The following is a 26,552-nucleotide window of genomic DNA, read 5'->3' on the forward strand; positions in this document are numbered from 1 at the left end:
CTGAGTGGAGTAGAGAATGAGAGAAAATTAGCCGAACTCTGGAGGAATTTTCTGATTCCCCAGCCTAAGAATTTTCACGTGAACAAATTCAGAACCCAGATGAAGTAGAGAAATATCTGAAAGAGAATTGCTGTGATGATTCTAAGAAGAAAAATTTCATTGCAATAAGCTGGGCCCTAGTGTATGCTTATCGCACGCTGCTAGATACTGTAGGGCAGGCAGATAAATCAGCAGCTACCCCAGTCACTCAGGCTGCAGCCAAGCCAGCAGCCAAACCAGACAGTGAGCCTAAGCCAGCAGCCAAACCAGACAGTGAGCCTAAGCCAGCAGCCAAACCAGACAGTGAGCCTAAGCCAGTGTCTGTTACTCCTACCACGAGAGGTATGAAATTCAAAACCAAAACCGATCGGCCAGTAGATGATGATAATGGCGATGCGGGGGAAAGACCCTCAAGACCAGCAACTGATCAAAAATCAGAAGGCGCTGGTAAACCTTTCTCCCTGAAGGACCTTCGTGGCCTGAAAAAAGATTACACTCGACGACCTGATGAATCTATAATTAGTTAGTTAGTCCGTCTGTGGGATGCTGCAGGTGAAGCTACAGTTCTGGATGGCACTGAAGCGAGGCATCTAGAATCCCTGTCACATGATCCGGTTATCGATCAAGAAGTGATGAGGGGGGCTGACCCTTACAATCTCTGGGAACGGGTCCTAAGAAGTGTAGCACAAAGATATCTGTGTGCAGACGATCTCTATATACAGCAAACTCATTAGAAAACCATAGAACAAGGGATTCAGCGCTTGAGAGAAATGACAATAGTAGAGATTGTCTTCGTGAGTAACTTAAGTACTAAAAATCCAAATTTAGTGCCATGTACATCTGTGATGTAGCGAAAACTTGTTCGACTTGGACCACAAGAATACGCTTCTACTTTAGCAACAATGAAGCGAGATGACCGAGAAGAGACTGTGCTGGATATGGCGAAGAAACTTCAAACATATGCAGATACCGTGCATGGCCCCATGCAAGCAACAATTACAGCTGTAGAAACACGTATGCAAAACTTCCAAGACAAAATAGAAGAGAATTTCAAGAAACTCAAAGAAGATCTTCTTCCAGTCTCGGCAGTACAGTCCAAGAGCCCCGGGACTCAACGCAGAAATTCCCCAGATAGAGAAAAAGCTACGAGCTGAGCTGTAGTTTTTCCTACGTGACTGTAGAGAAAACATGAAAAGACAGGATGAAAAATCTACTGGTGCTCTGGCACAACAGGTGCGTGAATTAGAAGACAGCAAGACTCAGGGGGGATACTCCACCAAAAAGAAAGCCACTCCAGTAGCCTGTAGTCAAACTGACAAGTATGATGATGACATGTCTGATTCTCTTGAAAGAACCTCCAAGACATATACCCAAGGAAAGAAGGATAACCAGGCTTAGAGGGGCCCTGCCTCTAGCCAGGTAGAGGCTAGGAAAAACCGTGTCTTTTGGACTGTGTAGATTCGTTAGCCTAGCACATCTAAACCACGAAAATATGAGGCCTTAGTTGACACTGGTGCCCAGTGCACCCTAATCCCATCAAAATATGTAAGGGCAGAATCTGTTTCTATTGCTGGTGTGACAGGGGGATCACAAGACTTTACTTTAGTAGAAGCTGATGTGAACCTGACTGAAAATGAGTGGAAGAAACACCCCATTGTGACTGGCCCAGAGGCCCCGTGCATTTTGGGCATAGACTACCTCCAAAGTAGGTATTTTAAAGACCCAAAAGAGCTTAAGTAGGCATTTGGGATAGCAGCTGTAGAAACAGAGGGTGTCCAGCAACTGAACGCCTTACCTGGACTGTCAGAGAACCCATCCGCAGTAAGACTCCTGAAAGTGGAAGAACAGCGAGTACCAATTGCCACCTCGACGGTGCACCACCGACAGTATAGAACAACTCGAGATGCTGTGATCCCCATCCACAAGATGATCCGAGAGCTGGAAAGCCAAGGGGTGGTCAGCAAAACCCACTCACCCTTCAACAACCCCATCTGGCCTGTGCGTAAATCTGAAGGAGAATGGAAATTAACTGTGGACTATCGTGCATTGAATGAAGTGACTCCACCGCTGAGCGCTGCCGTGCCGGACATGCTGGAGCTCCAGTACGAGCTGGAGTCCAAGGCAGCAAAGTGGTATGCCACTATTAACATTGCCAATGCATTTTTCTCCATTCCCCTGGCAGCAGAATGTAGGCCTCAGTTTACTTTCACGTGGAGGGGAGTGCAGTACACCTGGAACCGACTGCCCCAGGGGTGGAAGCACAGCCCCACCATCTGCCATGGACTGATCCAAGCTGCCCTGGAAAAAAGTGAGGCTCCAGAACATCTGCAGTACATTGATGACATCATTGTTTAGGGAAAAACGGCTGAAGAGGTCTTTAAGAAAAGAGAAAAAATCATCCAGGTTCTCCTGAAAACTGGTTTTACCATCAAGAAGAGCAAAGTTAAGAGACCAGCTCGTGAGATTCAGTTTCTGGGGGTAAAGTGGCAAAATGGACGGCGTCAGATCCCTACTGATGTCATCAACAAGATCACAGCAATGTCTCCACCAGCCAACAAGAAGGAAATGCAAGCTTTCCTAGGTGCCATAAGTTTTTAGAGGATGCACATTCCTGAGTACAGTCAGATTGTGAGCCCTCTTTACCTGGTCACCCGCAAAAAGAACACTTTCCAGTGGGGCCCTGAACAACAACAAGCCTTTGCTCAGATTAAGCAGGAGATCGCTCATGCAGTAGCCCTTGGCCCAGTCAGGACAGGACCAGATGTGAAGAACGTGCTCTACTCTGCAGCCGGGAGCCATGGTCTGTCCTGGAGCCTGTGGCAGAAAGTGCCTGGGGAGACTCGAGGCCGACCACTGGGATTCTGGAGCCGAAGCTACAGAGGGTCCGAAGCCAATTACACTCCCACAGAGAAAGAAATCTTAGCTGCCTATGAAAGAGTTCAAGCTGCCTCAGAAGTGATTAGCACAGAAGCACAACTCCTCCTGGCACCCCGACTGCCAGTGCTGGAGTGGATGTTTAAAAGAAAAGTTCCCTCTACCCACCACGCCACCGACGCTACATGGAGCAAGTAAATCGCCCTCATCACGCAGCGCGCCCGTATTAGAAACCCAAATCGCCCTGAGATTTTGGAGATAATTACAAACTGGCCTGAAAGTGAAAACTTTAATCTCACTGATGAAGAGGAGCAGGAACAAGTGACACGAGCTGAAGAAGCTCCACCATATAACCAACTTCCAGCAGAAGAAACACGCTACGCTCTGTTCACTGATAGTTCCTGTCGCATCGTAAGGATGAACCGGAAGTAGAAAGCAGCCGTATGGAGCCCCACACGACAGGTCGCAGAGACCACTGAAAAAGAAGGTGGATCAAGCCAACTTGCTGAACTCAAAGCTGTTCAACTAGCCCTGGACATTGCTAAAAGAGAAAAGTAGCCAAAACTCTATCTCTACACTGATTCATAGATGGTAGCCAATGCTCTGTGGGGATGGCTGGAAAAGTAAAAAAGAGCCAACTAGCAACGCAAAAGAAGACCAATCTGAGCTGCTGATGAGTGGAAAGACATCGCCACCAGAGTAGAGAAACTGTCTGTGAAAGTCCGTCATGTAGATGCCCATGTCCCCAAGAGTAAAGCTAATGAAAAGCACCGAAACAATAAGCAGGTGGATCAAGCTGCAAAGATAGAAGTGTCAAAGATAAACTTAGATTAGCAACACAAGAGAGAGTTGTTCCTAGCTCGATAAGCCCATGATGCCTCAGGCCATCAGGGTAGAGATGCCACCTATAAGTAGGCACGAGACCGAGGGGTGGATTTAACCATGGACAGTATTTCCCAGGTTATCCATGACTGTGAGACATGTGCCATGATCAAGCAGGCCAAGCGGTTGAAGCCCCTCTGGTACGGTGGGCGGTGGTCCAGATACAAGTATGGGGAGGCCTGGCAGATTGACTACATCACACTGCCCCAAACCCGCCAAGGCAAGAGCTACGTGCTCACCATGGTAGAAGCCACCACTGGATGGTTGGAAACCTACCCTGTGCCTCATGCTACAGCCCGTAACACCATCCTGAGACTTGAAAAACAGGTCCTTTAGAGGCATGGCACCCCTGAAAAGATTGAGTCAGACAATGGGACTCATTTCAAGAATAACCTTATAAACAGCTGGGCTAAGGAACATGGCATTGAGTAGGTGTACCATATCCCCTACCATGCACCTGCTGCAGGGAAAGTGGAGAGGTACAATAGACTGTTAAAGACTACCTTGAAAGCATTGGGTGGGGGATCTTTCAAAAATTGAGAGCAGCATCTAGCAAAGGCCACCTCGATAGTTAACACCCGAGGTTCCACCAACCGAGCAGGCCCAGCCCAATCCGAAGCCCTGTATATAGTAGACAGAGACAAAGTCCCAGCAGTACATCTCAAAGGTTTGTTAAGAAAGACAGTTTAAATCAATTCTACTTCGAGTGCAAACAAACCCATTCGTGGGGTTGTTTTTGCTCAGAGACCGGGTTGCACATAGTGAATAATGCAAAAAGATGAAACAACACAATGTGTACCTCAAAGAAATCTGATAGTTAAGTGAAAATCGTAAATTAATTCCCTTGTCTGTATAATGTATGTGTTATAAAGTTAAAATATATATATATATTAATTTTAATAATAAGTTAACGATATGAAGATAAGAGGTAGAATGTCCTGGGGTGACTTTATGATACTGGTATCCCCAATCGTCTGGTTTATGTTATATATTAAGTTCTGTACCTTTAAGACTGGCTCTGAGAGCAAGAGAGGGGGAAAAAGAAGCCACAGTTTGTGTTAAAAAAAATATAACTCCCACACATCTCGCTCCTGGACTGTGTTGTCTGCAGCACAGACAGACAGCGGGACAGAGCTTCTCCCTGGCTTTTAGTTAGTTTTAGCTAGCTGAGGCAGAGGAATTCCCCGGACCTTTGTTTCTTTTCCTTTTTCTTGGATCTGTGCAAGCCTGCTCTGGACTGAACACCCAGCCAAACCCCGGGAGCTCACGCCTGTGGCCCACCGGGGCCTGGGCCTCGGCACTTTCCAGCGCCGGAGGGACTGATAAGAAACTGAGCGAGCCGAGCTACACCACATAAAAAGGACTTTTCTTCCTAGATTTGCCATCCCATCAAACAGCAAGAGGTTTTATTATTTAATATTATTCAATTTTCTGTTAAATAAACAGCTTTTTCCACTTCTCTCCAAAGAAATTTTTTTCCCTTTCTCGGACCGGTTGGTGGGGAGGGGCATTTCCCTGGGGAAATCCCCATTCAGAGTTTTCCTCCCTAATTTGCCCTAAACTAAGACAGAGGTGAAGGATGCACAGCAGAAAACCCACCACAATAAGGACAGAGCAGAGTAAAAACACAGTAGGAAGAGACAATCGTTTGTCTGGCCAGCTAATATCTAAAAAAGAAAGAGATTCTTTAGGGTAAGGGTTTTCCTTGGCATTATGCTTTTTGTTTTAACTTGAAACATGGCTTCCCATTCATGGTAGCTGGCACAATACTTTAGAAAAAGTTTGCAGACACTGAATTTTAAATGAGGAAACCCAAACTCTAGCACTTTTACACCAAATTCCGAATGCTGATGAGGCGTGCCTTGCTAGGATTTCACTTTGGAGAGCGAGATCAGGAGGAGGAGAATCTGCACAAGTAATTTTGCATGGTGTCTCACTGAGAACAAGTTTGGGCAAGCAGTAACGTTGCCTGTATTAGCATTTTAATTTTTTTTTAATGGTTATATGCAAATAGGTTATAATCTTTATATTCAAGGTGTGCACCAACACCTTCTCAAGTACCAAAAGGTTTGGGCAGAATATAATGTAGGACAGTACTCTCTAGGTGATGTCTGGACATTGTTGTACAGACCTCCCATTAACGCTATGATGAAAAGAGAATTACATAAATCCCTTGCAAACTCAAAGGGCTTTTATTGGCATGATAGACTGGACACAAGATACCTTCATGACATTTCCAAGGCAAGAGAGATTAAGGTTCAAGACATTTCTCTTCCACACTCCCTCTCCTAAAAATAACTTAGGAATTAGCAAAGCACTGGATTTAGCTGAACAGATATATGTGATCAATACAAAGATTCTCCCAAACAAATGTCTCATTTATGTGAGATTACCTGTACTCATACACAAGGAAGGTGGGGTAAAAGCCTGGAATTTTAGGCTATCACTTAACACATTATTTCTTTCCCTTCCCCCTTCTCACTTCATGTCTCTCCCTTCACCCAGTTCATCCCATGTTCCACACTCCTGTGGCAAAGCTGGTTTGTAGGGATGGTAATGAACTGGAAAGAAGATCTCCTTGAACTGAACATTTTTGAGCTGCGGAGAAGGAAAGAGCGTTGAAATAATTTTCTAGACACATCAGTTCCCCAGCTTCATCCCCTATGCTGAATAGGGGGATCCATTTAATAAATATTTTTTCTCAGCATAATGGGCCTCCAGGAAAGAACCTACTATGCACCACTCTTGGCATGAGAATACCTCGGTCTTCAACGCATCTATGATCAAAACAGTGTTGTCAAGAAAAAGCTATTAAACTTCATGTTATAGATGGTGTACTGAGGTGAGGATCAAGAGCCATGGACAGCCTCTGAACCTCAAATCCTTTTACCTGAATTACTGCTGATCTATATCTACATTTTCATCCACACTAGAAACCCGCTAGTAACAACAACCAAAAGTGTCACCGAATATTTCTATTTTTCAAGATCATAAAGCCTTCTGAAAGGCTTTCAGCTGAAGATCACTGCACCATCACCTCCTCACAGACACAGTACTCTTTCAGCCTGTAGCTGTCTAGCTGCCTCTCAGTAAAAAGCACTGTGTGGCTCAGCCCAGAGGTCCAATGGGTACCAAACCCAGCAAGGTCACCAAGACCTTGGTCACTTGGTACCAGTGAAAACAGAACACAAATGTTCATGGAAAGAGCTTGAGGAGAAAGCAGTTTCCAGCGCGCTGTTTCAGCAAGGTTTCCACCCCTTTTCAATCACGTCTGCTACTTCTTTTATACTCCAGTGACACCCTGTGGCACTTAGCTAGACTGCAGACTTTCCAATCTCAACATCCGTATTTTTAACTACAGGGGTAAAAAACAGCAAGTCAGAAAACAGAGGAAGGACATTGCAAGCCTGAGTGGAAGGACTGCTGGTGCACCTCCTTACTCCCAAAGCATGAAATGCATAGGTTTCTCCTGCACAGCAGTTACCCACTAGCAGCCTGTGCTGCTGTGCCACTATCCCACTTGCTGTTACCCTTGGGTACAAGTGCATCACTGTCATGCTGATGTAACATGGTGAAAAGAATCTCATTTTGATGCCTGAGCTTCTCAGGTCTTCTACTGCAACAATGAATGGCACTTCGCACTGCAATATTTCTAAGTTATATGAGTGACTTCCAGGGGATAACCTAACTAACAGCTGCAGCATGGGATCATTCACTGCATTAGAGCAGACACACTGTCTTGGGTTGGATTGCAATATATAACCAAAACTATTTATTCTATTACTATCTGTTGAAACCAGGTGGGGCAGTTTTCTTTCTCTCTTTCATGACCCATACCTCATAACTGGGGGATATCTTCTGTTAATGGGCCATTGAGTCTCACTGCATGACTGATAAAATTACATCATCCCACTGGGAGATGCTCCACCTGGGGGAAGAAGCCAAGCATTCCTACCTGGATATAATCAGAGAAGAAGAACACCACTGCAGCCTTTCTCCATTGGATTCCCAGAGGAAAGATCAGACCCATCTACACCACCAGATCTTCAGAGGAAACTGACACCCTTCTATGGGATCATTGCTTCAACAGAATCACATCTGTCACTGCAAGAGGACTACAGCCACCATTTAATCAGACTGTTACCAACACCCTGACCTGATAGGGTGTCAGGTTGTATTCTGACTCTGTCAGTGTGTTGGTTTTTTGTTAGTTTTTTTTAATTTTTTGTACTACTGCATTTTTATTTTAATTTTCCTAGTAAAGAACTGTTATTCCTATTACCAGATCTTTGCCTGAGAGCCCCTTGATTTCAAGATTATAATAATTTGGAGGGGATAGGTAGTTTACATTTTTCCATTTCAAGGGAAGTTTCTGCCTTCCTTAGCAGACACTTGTCTTTTCAAACCAAGACACTCATCTACCTTTTCAAGAGTGTCATTCCTATATGCATCAGCATATAAAAAAACTCAAAACCTCCACACAAGTGTATTCAGACAGCAGCCTAGTATTTTTACTGTTTGCCCCTAACCTCATTAAAGACTTTCATAAACAGCAAGTACGTTTACTTTTGCCCTTCAACTCTTTACCACGTGAAGAAACATACTCATAGTGGATCTTTAATACAACAGACAGGCAGGAGATACTGCACATTTTGCATTTAATGAACACATCAAGGGGCAGCCTGGGCATATTGTGTCTTCTCTGAAATTATGTGCCACAATTACACATATAATACTATGAACATTTTGAAACGTAAGAGAAGTAGACATGTGCAACACAGGTAAAAGCACTCATGTAAACAATCACACACACACACAGGAAAACCTCAAACAAAAAACTCCACAAGCATCCAAGATACCAGCTCACACACAGAAGGTGTTCACATTGCTGCAGTGCCATCTTCAGAACTTCTCAAGTGGCTTAAGATTGCTGAAAGGTACGAGTTTCCACCATAAAAAATAAAAACACTGTGTTACAGTACTCCAAGGATGACCACAGGCTGCATAGTCTCAGCAGCTCCCAATAAAGGCTGCCTAGAGTCCCACAGCTCAGCCTGCACGGTCAAGGACCAACAAAATCAAGGTTTCTGAAAGAGAAGGGGGTGAGATAGAGCAGAGGAGTGTGAATCCTGATCTTCAGTCCCTTCCTCTGAGCAACAAATGCCTGTAGTTATTTAATACAGAGTATATAAAAAAGACAGGTGAGCACAAAACCCCTGAGGAAGCTCCCATCTTTTGAGCAACCAAGGCCCCTGTGGATCTAGTTTAAGGGTGGGAGGGAGAATCAATTCTAGCAATCCTACTGAGCAACTTTCCACAGTCTCCAGAACCTGTTCCCTACTGTTAAACTTCAAACATCAACCTTAGCACTCTACCATACAAATTTAAACCATACAGAAATGCACACTGTTTTGGGACAAAAATCTTCAGTCAGTTGGAACGGACAGGAGCATTGCCTTCCACTCCAGCAAAGTTACAATTTCACCCTGAACATCCATTACTGATACAAATTATTGCTTTAGAGCATGTACATCTCCTCCTGCCCACTGTCTTTGACTGACTTACCCCTCCACTGACCACTGCCTCAGGATGAGGGAGGCTCCTGAGCCAAGTTGTACAGGATGCTGGCAGAGTGGTGCCTATGCACAGCTACAGCAGGCAGCAATTCCACTTCCTATGATCATTACTACTCATCACTTTGTTACTACTGCAAACTGAAAATCAGAATGTCCAGGAGACCATCTGCATCTCAGGGTTCAATATGCAATCTGCAATTGCACGTCTTCTGGTTTATGCATGCAAGGGTGTCAACAAGCCAAGCATACCATGTCCCGCCCCACATGGAAAATAGAGGGAATATTCAGTACGTCAAATCTCACTGTTTAAGCCAAATGAACCACAAAATTCCTATTTTCCCTTTTGTTAAGATGCCCTAAGAAAGAAATAAAGGCAGATCAAATTTGATTCTAAACTTCAAGGTTTCATAACAATGAGCTTGCTGACCTGTGCTTTACTGGTCAGCTGTTGATCTCATCTTACACAATTATCCAGAGAGAACATGGTTAAAGCTGAGCTCTCAACACACTGCTTTGATAACAAGGACTACGGCTGGAGAAGACCTGCTTTTGCACTTGTACTGTAATACCCTTTTAATTTTTATACAATTTTAGTAAATCAAACACTAATTAGAAAAGGGGGGGAGGTATTATTTACACATACGACTGCCTGCATCTGCTCTTTATTCCACTGATAGTGTTTGGGCAGGAAATAAGGACAAGAGTAGAGTTTTTGAACAACGTGATGTTACAGAAAGTGCAGTTAACTGCAGACAGGCAGTACATACAGAAGCATCCTCTCATCCTTTACCATAGTCACTTGTCACAGGCTCTGTGAAGGTAAAGGAAGGAGGATCTGCAGGTGACTTGAGATGACCACCAAATCTCATTCCCATGCAGCAGGATGGTGGGGAGGAGGAGTATGTACCTGAGGAGATCCACGTATGAGTCACAACTATTGGGTTCAGTAGAAATTGGAGCTCCAAGGTCCTCAGCCAGGGAAGAGGCCAAGCTAATCCCCTAGGTGGTCAAGGTTACACTCATTCTTTTCATCAGCCAACACACAAACTACACCAAGGGGTTTGGAACAGCTGGCAAATGGGAAGGGAAAGGTAGAAAGGTAGAGAACTCAGTATTTGCAGTCCCTAATGCACTCCTTATGGGTGTTGAGCATATTGTTTGAATAATGTCTAACCATGGACTCAAATCCTCTCACACAGAAAACTGAGTTAGTTCAGGCCTCCAAACAGCCAACAAACAACAGAGGAATACAAGGAAGTTAGACATCATTTTCATCCACTCCTTCAGCTGTCCTTTGAAGGGAAAGCTCCTTTCCTCAAAACTGAAGCATCTTCTAGATTCTGATTTCAGAAGCTACTTTCAAGTCATGAATTCAAAATGGAGAGGCATCTCCACAATAGAGAATATTGCTCAACAAGCCTAAAAAAAAAAAAAAAGGAATCCACACCAAAAAAAACAACCCCACTAACAAGCAAAATAAAAATAAAAAAACTCAAACTCACCAGGCAGATGTACTTGCATTCTTGGTACTTCTTTCCACCCAACATGCACATTTTGTTACAAGCACTAGGGATGGGGTCCATCCAACAAACTTGGACATTTCAAATTCTAGTAGAGGCCTATACCCTCAGCTGTTGCAAGCAGCACATCCTCCTTGTAAGGCACTGAGACAGAATTATAAAGTATTCAAGTACCATGTGTAGAGAATTATAGGAATGAAGTTCACTGACGTGCTATTAGCTAAATTCCCTACACTATAAATCAAAGTAGGAGCATATAGTGAGGAAAGGGGAAGAAGAGAGGATATAAGAAAATACTGAGGAGTGAGATGTGACAAAATCTTGCTTTAAATGCAGTAAACTCTAAACATCCATCCTTCCTTTATACACTATGCCAGAAAGAAAAAAACACTGGCATTTTTTAGACAAGTAGCTTTCTTGCCTGAAACATGACTTCATAAAAGTTATAAAAGTATAAACAATCCTTTCAAGGTAACACAAGCTTCCACAGAGCATCAGTACAGCATCACAAGTTTCACCTTTTTACCCATATTTCTCAGCATCTCCCTGTGCTTCGCAGCTGAAGACATACACCAGCTGCAATGTATGACAAGTTTTCCACTTCAAAATATATTGAGCCTGAATGGAAACTCCTTATGCTGGACCTACTCTTTCTGCCATGTAACTTGGGTTTCCTTGTTGCACTACTTCCAGGTAAACTATAGCTTTGAGTTTTCAGAGTAAAAGTCTCCCTGTGTTCTTTATGAAATGCCTTTCTTAATAAATACCAATAATAAATATGGGTAACAAGCAGCACAACAAGTAAAGGTCTCACTGTATACTCCATAATGTATTCATTTACTTCCAGTTCATGACTGATAGATCTTTGCTTAATATGCCCTTGAAAACGTCACAGGCAGAAATGCCACAACCTTACTGAGCAACCTCTTCCCATTATTTGCTATTATTCTTAGAAAAACAGTAGGATTATTTGTTGGACAAGAATCCAGTTATTCTGGGCTACAGGATGCTAATGAGCTGCACACAATACCCTTCACAGGGCTGTAAGATGAAGACCACCTATGTTTGACAAAGGAATGGAGTGCACAAGATAATGAATGTCTGCAAAAAAAACACCTCTCATCTATGTGATACATCTGGGAATGCAGGTGAGCATCAGCAGCCTCTGCTGACCTTTCTTCTCTCAGTGCTTGAGGGACCAGGAGTTCATATAACAGAAGACATGCTGTACATGACAAATGAAATTTGCATGTGACATAGCTGATCTGTTCATAAGCCACTCTCCAGCAGCACATCAGCACATTGCTTAATTCACAGCAACAATCCCTGATCTCCTGGGAACTTGCACACCACAATCCAAACACAATCAGACAAAGCAAAACAGAAAAAAAAGTATCGTAACATTCTTGCAGCAAGCCAAGAAGGCACCACCAACAGCTTCAACAGTTAAATATCTAGCATTAAAATGTTTTTTCAGTATTAAGATTTCCTCCAGAAGTAAGTCAGAACACAAAACAGGGCTACTGAATTATCTTTAAATAACCACAAGCCTATATTCAGTGAACTCACAGTATGCTCAATACTCAGTATCACACTTCCAAGGGATGCTGCTGTAACAGCTTCCTTCAAACAAGGAGGAAGCAAGGGAAAGGGCAGCACAAATACATAACCAGTACTTACAGGGGACCAGTTACCAAAAGTTTGTTTCGTTACTACAGGTGCTGTTTTAGTTACAGGTTAATTTTAATGTACAAGACCCGCCCAGAGAGAGGTCACAGTCTTCCCTTTGCCAGCAGCAGCTGACAGTCACTGCCTATCTCGCAGCCCTTGTCAACCAGTCAGGATTCTCAGATGGTCACAATAACATCAGGCTGACCTGAAAAACCATGAAATGACACTGGAGAGCAAACTAATCACAAAATCCTATGGGAACAGAAGGAGGCACAGTATGTAAAGAAGCTTCTACTGCTCACACAGTGCTTTTGTAATGAGACAGTAACCTCTGTTTCTTTCACTTTTTCATGCTGAATACCTTTTACCAGTGCACAATTCTAGCCATAAGCAGGAAAATGTTTATTTTCCCAAAAAGCCTCCAGAGACAAATAAAGCTTGTAAGAAAGAGACTTTTTGCCTGGGCCTGCAATGAAGAAGCAAGAACAAAGGTTTTAAACCGAAGAGGGTAGGTTTAGATTGGACATAAGGAAGAATTTTTTTTTCTGATGAGGCTGGCAAGATGCTGGAACAGGTTGTCCAGATCATGGGGAGATTTCAAGGTGAAGCTGGACAGAGCTTTGTGAGCAACCTCACAGCAGCTTTCGAGTACCTGAAGTGAGCCTATAAAAAAGATGGAGGGGGACTTTTTACAAGGGCTCAAAGATGTAACTCTGAGGTGCAATTCTCCCTGTAGAAGTCAAGGGAAAGCATAAAAGATGTAACGGACAGGACACTGGAATTTTATTCCAAGTGAGAGCGCACAATGGTAAAGATATCCAGGTTCACTGATCACAAGCTCAAGTCAATATGCCTAGGAGGAACAAGGGCATTTGTTTTTCAAGAACATGTAGTGTTCTCCCATGACCATGTACTTTGCCAGTCCATTTATTTAATGTTTATTCCCCTTTTGAAACTTAAAAACAAAATAAAACCCCTTGGCTTTGCTTAGGCAAGGAGGAACTGAATAGAACAATGAAGTCCACAGGGACTATAAATCCATCTGCAAGCTGGTAGATCACAAGACACAAGTTTTTAGAATGAGCTCCTAAAAGGTCTTGAAACTTCTTCAACCTTTCCAGAAACACGATCTTGCATGGGAAGAATACAGATAAGAGACCAGTCCAAAACAGAACAGTTCCTCAAGTGGGCCTGTGGTAGATCTGCCAAGAGTGAACTCACTCAACAGGCCCACACTGCTTTCTGTAGTAAACACAAGTACGACAGTCTGGTTGTTCAAGTAATAACAAGTACTTGAGGCTGAAAAAGGTGTTCACAGAAGTGATTCAACATGCAAAACTCTTGAGCAGTCACCACATGCCACCACATCTCAGGAGACTTGTAGGGAAACAGCAGGCCAAGTGAGAAAAACAAAAGAGAATGTGTCTATCACACATCCACAGCTTCAGGTCCAAAGTAAGGCCAGAAAAAGCAACTCCGTCACCAAGACAAAGTGTGCACTTAAAGGAGTTGGAGGATCTGGAATGGTCGTCTAAGGGAGCGCTTTCCAACCTTTCCATCTCAGACACATGGCTGCTGCTCCCTATTCTTTCTCGCTTCCCACCTCAAGCCCTGGACCCTTGAGACTCTAACAACCTCACAGGAACACCACCTCTAGAAGTGATCACCAGTCTTGCTTCCCAGGACTTCCTTTCACAGGGCTTGTGCAACCAAGGTTTGCTCATGAGTTTTAGGCTGGGTGGAACTGAAAGTCTTTGTCATCACACTCTTACACATACACAACTTTGGTTCCAGGTGTTGTAGCATCTTCTAAATTTTTTCTTTCATATTAAAACTTCCTCATTTCTTTTAGGGATTTGGATTCCAGCATTCACATTTCAAGCTGTCACAAGCATGACCCTGGTTCTGCCTTACACATGAAGCAGGACAAAGCATTTGCTTTACAAGCAAATCATGTTGTGCTTTTTCTCATGACCTCCCTATCTCTCCGGCCCTTCTGCAGGAAACAGCAGTCAGTGCCATGGACATCCAGAACCTACTCATAAAATAAAATGCCCAATAAAGTTTTAAATGTTTGGCCCAATAGGCTATCATAATGTCTACAAGTTCTTGTCATGTTCCAGGACCCTCATACAGCAGGCATACACAAACAAAAAGTAAATAGTTTCTGTCCAAAAAAGTGGTAATGTGATGCTACCTCTAGTCATGCTTTTTCAGATACTAAGACCACTCTGCAATCTCCTCCAAAAGAGATAGCTAGAAGCTAGGCGACAAAACACACAGTTTTTGTTAAACTGCAGGCTTGACAACTTTGAAATCTTCACTTCTCTTTGCACAGAACAGAAGAAACAAAGAATGAGTGCAAGGGATGAAAGAAAAAAAAAAAAAGAGTGGGAGAAAAAAGAATAAAAGAAAAATCTTAGCCCATCTACCCTACTGCTAAAAACAAGAATAAAATCTGCTCTGTGCCAGAAACTCACACAAGGTACCTTGGCTTCTAGCAGCTGAATGGATACACAGGTAGCTATGAATCAGAGTAACACACAACTGTGTTTAAAAGACTAGAGCAAAACAGGAGACTGTCATCCATAAATATTACAATATAACACAGCATCTCTCATCAAACAGTGGTACAGGACAAGCTGGTATGCTTAGAGCTGCTCTGTCTTCACAGTAGATAGTTCCATTGCAAAGAACATTACCAGCACACGTCTAAACCAGTTCACCCACTGTTTAGAAGGCTGGGATTAATTATGGCATAACAAAAGAGAGTAAGGTTTAAAACAAGAGGGGAAGTGAAAAATAGGGACAGAGATACAAACTTCGGCAGAAACCTCAGGATACACAAACTCCATTAGGTACAAAAAAAGAAGGCATTTAAAAGCAGAGGAAAAACAATCACCTTTCAAAAGGGGCTGGAAAGTTGGAATCTCCTGCAGTTTTATGACATCTGGATCATTGCTGACATTCCTTGAGGATTGTGTTCCTGGGGCTACGACCACAATGTCGTCCATTTTTGCTCGTTGCTTGGCTGGCAACGGAGATGCTGGATATGGGAGGGAGAGGGAACAATCAAATTTTTAAGCAGATTCCACCAGAATACAACCCTTTGCGAATATTGCTCTATCGAATATTGCACAAGTATGCTTTTTATAGCACATTGCCGAGATCACTGAAGGGCTCTAAGCTCCTTTCCGTCTCCCCACTGGGGAGCAGCTGATTCCGGAACACCTGCACCACTGACTCGCTCCTGCTCCCCCAGCTCCGCACCCATGCCCAGGGCGCTCCGCATCCCCGGCTTTGCTCCCCCGGCCCAGGCGGTTGCCCCCGCGCCGCCGGAGGAAGGGCCGGGCCGCGCCTCCGCTGCCTCCCCGAGAAACAGCCCTTCCCTCCTCCACAGCCCTTGCCTTCCCCACAGCCGCTGTCCGTCCCAAGGAAACAGCCGTGCCCTTCTCCACAGCCGCTGTGCCAGCACAGCCCCGCTCCCCGGGGCACAGTCCTGCGCGCTCGCTCCCTGCCAGGCACCGACCTGCGGCACTGGGTTCGCCCGGGCGGCTCTCGGCCTCGGCACTCTGCTCCGCGCCCATGGCGGTGCCTCCGTCCCCCGCCGCCGCCGCCCACGGGGTTCCGGCTGCGCCGGGTCACGGCGGCTCCGCCCGGCGGGCGGGGCTCCGCTCGGGGCCGCGGGGCGCTGGGGCTGCGGGGCCGGGGTACCTCTGCTGGCCCCTGCAGGAGCCGGTACCGGGCCTCGGGACGCAGTAGAGCAGCGCTGATGTGTGTGGCATGGGAAGGTGCTCCTCTTCCGCTGCTCGGCCCTAGTGAGGCCAATATCTAGTGCTGTGTCCCTTTCTGCGCTCCTCGGTGTTACCGGACAAGTTCTATTTCTTTAAAAAGGAGCCTAATATCCTGAATATCCCGAATAGCCCGAATATCCTGAGTCGGGAGGGACCTACAGGGATCATCCAGTCCAACTCCTGGCCCTGCACACCAACAATCCCACCCTGTGCATCCCTGAGAGCGCTGTCCAAACGCTCCTGGAGCTCTGGCAGCCTTGGGGCCATGACCATTCCTGGGAGCCTGTTCGGTGCCCGACACCCTCTGAGGGAAGAACCTTTCCCTGATGTCCAGTCTGACCCTCCCCTGACACAGCTCCAGCCGTTCCCTCGGGGCCTGTCCCTGGTCCCAGAGAGCAGAGCTCAGTGCCTCAGTGCTCCTCTTCCCCTCAGGAGAAGCTGTGACTGCCATGTCTCCCCCCAGACATGTCTCCAGCTGAACAGACCAAGTGTCCCCAGCTGCTCCTCACACAGCTTCCCCTCAAGGCCCTTCAGCATCTTCATGCCCTCCTTTGAGCATTCTTTTAATAGTTTAATGTCTTTTTTACATTGTGACACCCAAAACTTCACACGATATTCGAGGTGTCAATATTCTGTCCCAGCCTAGAGCAGAGCAGGACAATTCCCTCCCTGGCCTGGCCAGGGATGCTCAGTAATTGTGCTGAAATCAGCTCCAATTGGGAAAATGTAATTCTGGTGAGGGGCATCTCCAACCACTGATCCACAGGCCACCAACCCAAGAAACTCCTTGACCGAAAGGGAGAAACAAACTGAGCATGTGAACTGTGAACTAATTAACATGAAAAAAGCAAGCAAATCATTAATCTATAGAAGATATAGAATACTAATTAATATGAGAACTACATAACTGGTAACCAATGAATACTAATTAATTTGTTTTTATTAAAATTTATAAATAGTCAAAAGTTTTGATAACAGATTAACATGTTTGGTGAGGCAATACCCATGTACCTCTGTGCTGAATAAAGTAAATGTCAGCTTTCTAACCTAACAAACTGGGTGAGAGAGCTCATTTCCCAGTTTTTGGTGAGGAGAGGGTCTAGTGGAGGCCACAAGGATGATGTGGGTCTGGAGCATTTTTCTTACAAGAAGAGTGCCATGGGAGGGGTGGGATAGAGCTCCAGATAAGCTCTGCTTTAGCTCAGATTTTGGCAACAGTTTAAATGTAAGGACTCACTCTGGCCTGCAAGTTCTAGTGATGGCAGATCATTAGTCATATCATTATAATATTTATAAAAATTAATTACTTCTTAGACAAGTAATAGACAAAATATCTTAATCAAAATTACTTATTACACAGTGTAAAACTAAAAACAACTAGAGGTAGATTACAGCATAACATTAAACAGTTCACGATATCAAGGTACCTCTACTATTAACAGTAGCAAAAGAAATGGAATCAAATGTAACTTCCCACTGAAGGGTCAATAACATCCACAGATTCCTTCACTCAGCCTCCAGGAGAGTAACTGCAAAGCAGTGTCCTTGCTCAGGGGAGAAACTCCACACATTTCCAGGGAAATGTGTAGAAGATTTTGCTTTGTAGAAGTTTGGTGTAGCTTTTATAGTTGTAAATTGAGGTGTCTATCAGTCAGAAATCCAGCATATATTTCCAGATCTCAGTTGGACAGTGAGACATTTATTGGCATTTGGGAGATGCCAGACCTGTGTTAACCCCATGGCCCCAAAATGACCCATTACAAGACAGCTTGTCCTGTTTGAGTTGTCTGACCAGTTGACAAATAATGAATAAGCTCTTGTGTGGGCTGAGATGCCCTGCTACAAAAAGACTGCAGGGGCTGGGCCTGTTTAATCTGGAGAAGAGACAACTGAGAGAGGATCTCTTTAATGTAGATAAGTATCTTAAAGGGGGTGCCAAGAGGAGGAACCAGACTCTTTTCAGTGGTGCCCAGTGACAGGACAAGAAGTAATGGCCATAAACTAAAACACAAGTGTTGGAGTCTGAGATACAGACTGTGTGCCCTTGCTTTTAATATTTAGTTCCAAGATTCAAAGAAACACTGAATTTCATATAATATGAAATTCATGTGCATGTTTTCATGGTGATACATGAAAACAAATGTTAAAGTTAGATAGGAAATGTGTAAATGTGTAGATTAGAAAGTTTCTTAAATCACTGGGTGAAAAAGTAGTTTAGAGAACAGGAGACAAGATGGAGGATTTAGGGTGTTGTCTCTTGTCCTTCTTCTTCCTTCTTCATGTTCTTCTCCTAGGGGTTTTTGGGTAGTAGTAAGTGATTGGGTAGAAAATGTCACAGTGCAGCACACAGGTGTTGGGTCATTGGGTCACTAAGAAAAATAGCTTAGTTGGCATCTGTTAATTGGGTAAATGGACATATAAAAGACCTTGAAGAAGATCTTTGTTAGCCATTTTACCCCTTTTCTATCATAGTGCACATAGCTCCTTGTACCTTGTAATGCTGATAAGAAAAAATAAACAACTGAGACCGAACGAGAGAAAAAATCGCCTCCCTCTCATCAATCTTCAGTTCAAAGAGAAAAAGAACCCAAATCTAAAAGTCCCCTAAACAGACAAATGGCTCCCAAACTTGGGGCTCTTTGAACTGAAGGCTCCAGTAAAAAAAAGAAAAAAAAAGAGAGAAGAAGAGAAGACAGCAGAAAGCTGGAAAACTCCCTGGAAAGGGGAAAAAGAAGATCTCAGTAATCCCGGTGCTGGTGAGAGCGGACAAGCCAAGCCAGACGTCTGTGAGCTGTGGAACGGATCACGGATAGAGGAGCTGAGAGAAAGCTGACCCTGAGGTCAGGTAAGCCGTCAAAAGGGAGCAAAAATATGAGAAACATGTCCAAACCTGAGGGGGAGGTTTTGGCTACCTTGGAAGCTATGGTAAAGGAGCACCCGCTCTCTGTATCCACGGATGAGTTTAAAAGCCTTCTATCCTGGGTACGAGTAGAATTCCCTAATGTGAATTCAGAGAATATTTTTACCCCAAGCCTGTGGGAGAAGATAAACGTAACAGTATATGAAAGAACCACTCTTAGAGACGAGGTAGCAGCTGAACTTCTAACAGCTTCTGCAGTGACTTATGAAGTCATCGCCTGTAAATGGGAGTTTGAAACTCAGGCAAAGGACACTATGGGTCCAGAAAAACAGAAGGGTTTGTTTCAGCCAGATGCGGAATGCTTATTACCGCACGCTGTAAAGTCTGTATTAGACTTCCTGAAATCTACCTCAGGAATGTCTAAGCCTGTTGAAAGCCCAGAGAAACAACTATACAGAGACGAGGAGGCGATTCAAAAATGCGGGCAGAATTTGCAAAAAGGGGTCTTAGAGCTTTCGCAAGAGTGTCTGGGTTCTCTTGGAGCTGTTCCAGCAGCCGGTATGCTGGTGCCGGCAGAAGAGGGAGGGGAAACTTCCTTGGCCGCCTGTGTGCCAGCAGCCGAGTCCCTTTCCGGCCCTAGGGGGGTGGAGGGGACAGCCCTGTCCCCCCTGGGAGGGTACGGGGGGGTTCAGCCCGACCCAGAGCAGTCCGGGACCTCCACGGGCTCGGCGGCCCTTGCGCCCCGCCTGCCAGGGGTGGGCTTGGAGCCACAGCTGTCAGTCAACGTGACGTCAGCAGTGACGCAACCACAGCAGCAGCTCCAGACCCCGCCTGCGGCACCGCCCCCAGGCCAGCCCTCATCAGGGGCGCCCGTGACGTCACAGGGAGGCGTGGTCCCGTCCCTGCGTGCCCAGCCCGGAGCCGGGGCACAGGCGGGTGGAGGAACCGAGGCTCGGCCTGCACCGAGCGCTGCGGCGGCACTTTTAAAATTGAATTCGCTTTACAATAAAGCTGCGGCAGAGCAACAACAGCCTGAAAAAACAACAACTTCACCACCGCAGATAGATTTACTGGACACCACACAAAGCCAAGAGTCTTTTGAGCATAGCCGTGGTAATGCACAGTTCTGTCAATCTACAAATCCTCCCACAGACATGGACACAGGGTTACGGGACATATCAATACAAACTCCAGCATCTCTGGAATGGTTTCAGAAAAATAGCCGAAAAGCAAAAATCAAAAGCATTGTAAGATGCATTGCTGGCTGATCTGCAAATTAGAGCAGTCACAAGCTTCAGAAAGAAGCCCTTATTAAAGTGCCTTCAAAAATGGATCAAAAAGTTTAAAAATGTTGCATAATAGAATGCATATGGATGTTGTATTTCTAATGATATCTGTTGATTTTGTTTTTACAGAATAACGTAGAAAAGCATGATATTTATGCATCCCAAGAAATTTAAAAGATTTTTCTTCAGTTTTAGTATTCTCAATACATGAAAGCTTTGAAAATGTTATCTTCTTTATATATCTACTGATAATGTGATATTGTATGATATAGAGTGATCAAGCAGTATTACTGAAATTACAGTTAATTTCTGCAAGATGCATTTCTTTAAAATTAAGTTGAAAAATCATATGATTAATCCTACAGAAAAAGGATTTAATGACAGGTTTCTTTCATTTTTAACCTTTCATTTGAATAAGTGTATTGTAGATTTAGTTCAATACAGTTTTCAGTAATCTCAAAATTGTATTAACCATATATTACCCATTTGCTTGGTATTTTTTTTTACAGTTTTAATAAAGAAATTTTAATGTGAGTCCTTTTGTTATAAAAAACAAAAAAAAAAACAAAACAAACAAACAAAAAAACCAAAACCAAACCTGTATAACAGCATATATACCAATTTAGATTTTAGTTAAAAAAGTTAATGTTTCTGAAAAGTACTGCAAAAGCTGAATTGCAAATTATCAAATCTGTAGTGTTGTATTTTTTCTCTAGTAAAACTGCATTCTAAAAATCCTAACAAATTTAAGCATATACCAAGCAAATTCTTGTTACGAATGGTATTTTTAATAACATGTGCAGTTATTATGAGTTATTCTCAAAACCAGATAGCATAGAATGGTGATAAATTTGTTGCATCCCTATAATTTCTATAGTGAATCAATATTCCTGTTATATTATGTTCAAAGAAGTGTATACCAAACTTTTAATTGCCTTTTTTTTTATAATAACAGAGTAAGATTAAGTTGTGTTTTCATCTAATATAGATTGTGTTAATAAGATTAATCAAAGTTAAATTTCACTATGTTTGAGTGTTTTTTACTTAAGTTATAACTTTAGTACTTTTCGATTTTAAGTTTTATTACTTCCTTTTATCATAATTAATTTCTAACAGGTTTAAATTTAAATTGCTTCATGTCTTATTGAAGACATTTGTTTAAACTGCACAGTTATTTTCCTATAGAGATGAAGATAATTACAAATATTTTCAATTTATTATCCTGATTTCCTCAGACACTCACTGATGACATATTCATTCTATAATGTAAATTTATAGATTTCTATGATGAGCATTATGTATAAAGTGTCATTGTATTTACAGGCAGCTTTATACATATTTTAATATATCTTTGTGTAATTACCTTTTAGACACGTGTCATTTAAGTTTTTTTATCTTCTAACTACAGATGCATCTTGGTAAATAAGTTATGCAGCTGCTCTATACAGAGTTTTTTTGTCTTGGTTTTTACTCTTTTCTTTGTTTAAAAAGATTTGCATTTGCCTAATCCAATGTATCTTTATTATTTTAGTTTCCAAAATTCTAAGAAGATGTGTCATGGTTGAAAGTCAAGGGTTATGAAAAAAACTTCAGATTGAATTGACTACTGAATGGTTTGATTGGTCGATTGCCTAGGACATCTGATCATTGTTTTATACAAATGCCTTTTAAAAGTTTGCTGTGTTTTAAGCATCTTATAGCTGTTATTTTTAAACCCCTTGCTTTAAAAATGACTTAAGAGACATCTTTCCAGATGAGGTCTAAGGCTCTGGCCAAGCCTTGACTTTACCTGGATGGAGAATTTACCAATAAACCCAGAAGTTTTCTGCATCAAAACAATATTCAAGTCAATTTGACTTGGCAATTAGTGAATTAATATAGCAGCTGGATTTTACAGTGAGCTTGGAAAATTGTTATCCGGACATGATTTTCCAATCTTCCACTGATTTATCAGCTGTGGCAGACTCTGGGATGAGAGTATATATTTAGTACATTTAGCAATTCATACTATAGATTATTTAGATAAGTTTAATATCGCATAATATTAATTATGCATCTTCTTAATAAGTTTTGATTTCTGTAAAAGTGTTATTTCCTATGTGTATACATGTGCAAGTGTTTTAATTTGATGGTTTTTCATTGTCATAACAAAAAAACAAATACCTTACTTAATTATATAAAGAAAAAGGGGGGAACCAAGGCTATGCCTCGGAAGTATAAAAACCTTATATATCTTAAATTTTTGGAAAAAGCGTAAAGATCTTACATCTATTGCAAATAATTCTTGAACAGTCCTTTTTAGACAAGTCTTTTACGAAGCCAGTTCCATCAATTATCAGGTATTGTTCTAACAGTACTCAAGCAAAGTTAAGAGAGAATTCTTTGCGTCTAGTCAAAGGTTCAGAAACAAGATTAAAAAATTCATTTCAATTAATAATTTGGAGGAAAGTCTATGTTTGTGTATTCACAGGTTTAAAGCAGAAGTAACTTCCTAGAGAAGAACCTGGAAACTCATCAGCTGCAGAGACAAGCAGACAGCCCAGAGAGCAGAAGAGCGAGCATGCTGATGTGAACTGTATCGAGACCACAGTTGACAGCAGAACGGCTTGGATCCCACATGCAAGAACAATGGACTTTGGGTTTCAAGTGAAAAAGTGGGAAAATTAATATTGTAAAGCCTCATTTGTTAAAACAGAAGTGAAGGAAAAATAACCTTTCTTGAAAAGTAATCCAAGAAAAGATTTAGGTTGATTTTTTTTTTAATTTTTTTTTAAAAAGAGAGGGGCAGATGTTGGAGTCTGAGATACAGACTGTGTGCCCTTGCTTTTAATATTTAGTTCCAGGATTCAAAGAAACACTGAATTTCATATAATATGAAATTCATGTGCATGTTTTCATGGTGATACATGAAAACAAATGTTAAAGTTAGATAGGAAATGTGTAAATGTGTAGATTAGAAAGTTTCTTAAATCACTGGGTGAAAAAGTAGTTTAGAAAACAGGAGACAAGATGGAGGATTTAGGGTGTTGTCTCTTGTCCTTCTTCTTTCTTCTTCATCTTCTCCTCCTAGGGGTTTTTGGGTAGTAATAAGTGATTGGGTAAAAAATGCCGCAGTGCAGCACACAGGTGTTGGGTCATTGGGTCACTAAGAAAAATAGCTTAGTTGGCATCTGTTAATTGGGTAAATGGACATATAAAAGACCTTGAAGAAGATCTTTGTTAGCCATTTTACCCCTTTTCTATCATAGTGCACATAGCTCCTTGTACCTTGTAATGCTGATAAGAAAAAATAAACAACTGAGACCGAACGAGAGAAAAAACCGCCTCCCTCTCATCAATCTTCAGTTCAAAGGGAAAAAGAACCCAAATCTAAAAGTCCATAAACAGACACACAAGAAGTTTTATGTCGCTGCCCGAATCGGCCTCTTTTGCCTCGGCTAGCTGTGGCCGATGTCAGCGGCAGGAGTGGGGAACCAGGCTAGCACTGCGAGGCTCAACCTGGAACCTCCAGAGCTCCTCTGCGCTCTGGCGTTGAGGCTTACAGGGCGACACAGGTTGTGACGAAGGGAGAAAGAGTGCTCAAACTCCTCCGATTTCCCAGGAACAAGTTTATTCCAACAGGTGCAGAGCTGGGACCACAGGGGAGAGGTCTGAGCCGAGACCCTGGGCACCCCCATGCGCCAGGTTTTAAGGACCGTGGGCGGCTCGTATGGTGACCAATGGGACAACAGCAACGGAGGGGTTAAGGGTGGGGATTACAATATGCAGGACCAATGGTAGGGACCCGGGGGGGGGGAAAGCAACTGTACAATCAATAGGGCGTCGAGGAAGGGATGATAGGCAGGGAAAGAACTGGAACAAAAGGTGGGGGTTCACATAGACTGACAGGGCTTAGGGGCAGGATTAGGGTGATGGATGGGGAACAATCTGGAAAAATGGGAAGGGTTTACCATGATGGGCACCTGGGGACAAACCATTCTTTATGACCGGGGAGCAACTGGGGTAAACTACCTCTGAACTTAATAAAACCAAGCAATATGGGCGGCAACATCTCCCCCTTTCCTTTTAAGAAACAGAGGAAGGCGTGGGGTCTAGGGGAGCAGAGGGTACAGCAAACCATTCAGGAGTGGGAGAGGGAAGAGGAGGAGGAGGGGAAAGAGGGTTTACATCAACATAGTTAACTTGCCGTGGGGGGAATAACAAAGAAAGGATAAATTGAATTAACCACTTCCGCAATACCGCGAATGTACCTAATAAAATTCACAAAAACAATCTATAATATGGTTCTTATAACAGAAGAGAGCCATCCGGAGACACCCCATCCTGTAGGAGCACGGTGGCTAGTGCGACGTTCGGGGTGGTCATCCTTCTGATGGCTCTCTAAAATTAAAGGAAAACAAATACTTCAGTTAACATAAAGGGAGAGCAAAAAATCAATAGAGAAAAGGGGTTCGAGACATTCCTCCTCCTCGTCGTCCTCGGGGGTTACTGGGGCGGCCTGCACGGACGCAGCGACATCCTCTTGCTCATCTGGTGGCCTGGTAGGATGTTTTGGGACATAAGGTTTCACCCACTTTTGTGGGATCCACCTTAGTCCCTGGGGCGAGGAGACGCAAGCGTAACCTCGCCCCCAGGTCACCAGATCGAATGGACCCATGATCTTTTGGGTCTCTGGGTCTCGGACCAGCACTGGAGGGCGATGTTGGAGCTCGTAGTTGCTGGTGGAGTTAAAGTGCAGTGCCACTGGAGGATTGGGATTAGTATCAGTACAGTTCAGAAAATTGATAGTAAACAGCGCCTTTGATAGCCTATCCTGAGGGGCGCAACCTTTCATTGAATCCCATTGACGTTTTAGGACGCGTTTGAGCGACTGGTGGGCTCGCTCTACAATCGCTTGGCCGGTGGGGGAGTGTGGGATGCCTCTCTTATGTGTCACTCCCCAACTCTGCAGGAATTCTTCCAGTTTCCTGGAAATGTATGCTGGGCCATTATCTGTCTTTAGCTCTTTGGGGACCCCCAGCACAGAGAAAGCCTGCAAGAGGTGTTTGCAGACCTGCTCGGCTTTCTCTCCTGTGTGGGCAGAAGCAAAGACTGCCCCTGAGAAAGTGTCTATGGATACATGTACGAACTTCAGCCCGCCAAATTCGGGAATGTGAGTTATATCCATCTGCCACACCTCACAGCTCCCCAGGCCTCGAGGGTTCACCCCCGCCCCTAGAGAGGGCATGACAGTGGTCTGGCAATGGGGGCATGTGGCCACAATGGCTCTGGCCTGATCCCGCCGCAGGTGGAATTGGCGGACCAGGCCAGGCACATTCTGATGGAACATTTGGTGGCTCAGCTTAGCTTGTTGGAACCGATCGGGGAGCTGAGCCATGGAAACAGGGGCAGCGAGGGAATCAGCCATCTGGTTTCCCTCGGCTACTGGGCCGGGGAGATCTGTGTGCGACCTCACATGCATCACGAAGAATGGTTGCTTCCTGTGGGAAACAGTATATATTAATTTAGAAAGCAACTCGAACAATTTTGGGTTAGAGACCTCCTTCAGGGCAGCGTGTTCTGCTCTGGCAACCACCCCTGCAACATAGGCCGAATCAGTGACTAAATTGAAAGGTTCAGAGAACCTCTCAAAGGCCCTGACGACTGCATCCAACTCAGCAACCTGTGGAGATCCCTCCACATATTGAACATCTGCTTCCCACTGCTGAGTCTCAGGATTTCTCCAAGTCACCACAGACTTGTGAGATGCCCCGGATGCGTCAGTGAACACAGTCAGGGCTTTGAGGGGCTTCCTGCTCCGTACTTCTTTTGGAATTGGTTCGAATTTGGAATTGAAAAATTTGTGGGCAGGGGCATGAACAGAGACCTGGCCCTCAAAACTATCTAAAGCAATCTGGAGTGTCTCATTTTCCCGAAGTAACTGATTAAACATCTCTTTTGTCAGCTTATTTGGGGACTCTTTGTCCCGAGACAAGCTGACTGGTACCCGAATGCATGCAAAGTCGCACCCAGCCATCTCCCGAAGCCTGGCCCGAGCTCTCCCGATGAGC

At 43.8% G+C, this 26,552-nt stretch overlaps 1 protein-coding gene across 3 annotated transcripts in view; it reads right to left on the bottom strand.

Moving 5' to 3' along the window:
• LOC131592151 (BLOC-1-related complex subunit 5) overlaps positions 1 to 26,552 on the bottom strand; it is a 93,752-nt gene that overhangs the window by 59,271 nt on the left and 7,929 nt on the right. Inside the window, exons 1-2 of one of the 3 annotated variants that reach the window (XM_058863463.1) lie at positions 16,092 to 16,163; positions 15,465 to 15,608 (exon numbers count right to left, since the gene is read on the bottom strand). In XM_058863463.1, coding sequence (XP_058719446.1) covers positions 15,465 to 15,608; positions 16,092 to 16,149 — 202 coding nt within the window. In that variant the 5' untranslated portion in view covers positions 16,150 to 16,163. The other 2 variants (XM_058863466.1, XM_058863465.1) reach the window with 2 other exon arrangements.

The sequence above is a fragment of the Poecile atricapillus genome, chromosome W, assembly GCF_030490865.1.
Source record: "Poecile atricapillus isolate bPoeAtr1 chromosome W, bPoeAtr1.hap1, whole genome shotgun sequence".
Classification (NCBI taxonomy): domain Eukaryota; kingdom Metazoa; phylum Chordata; class Aves; order Passeriformes; family Paridae; genus Poecile; species Poecile atricapillus.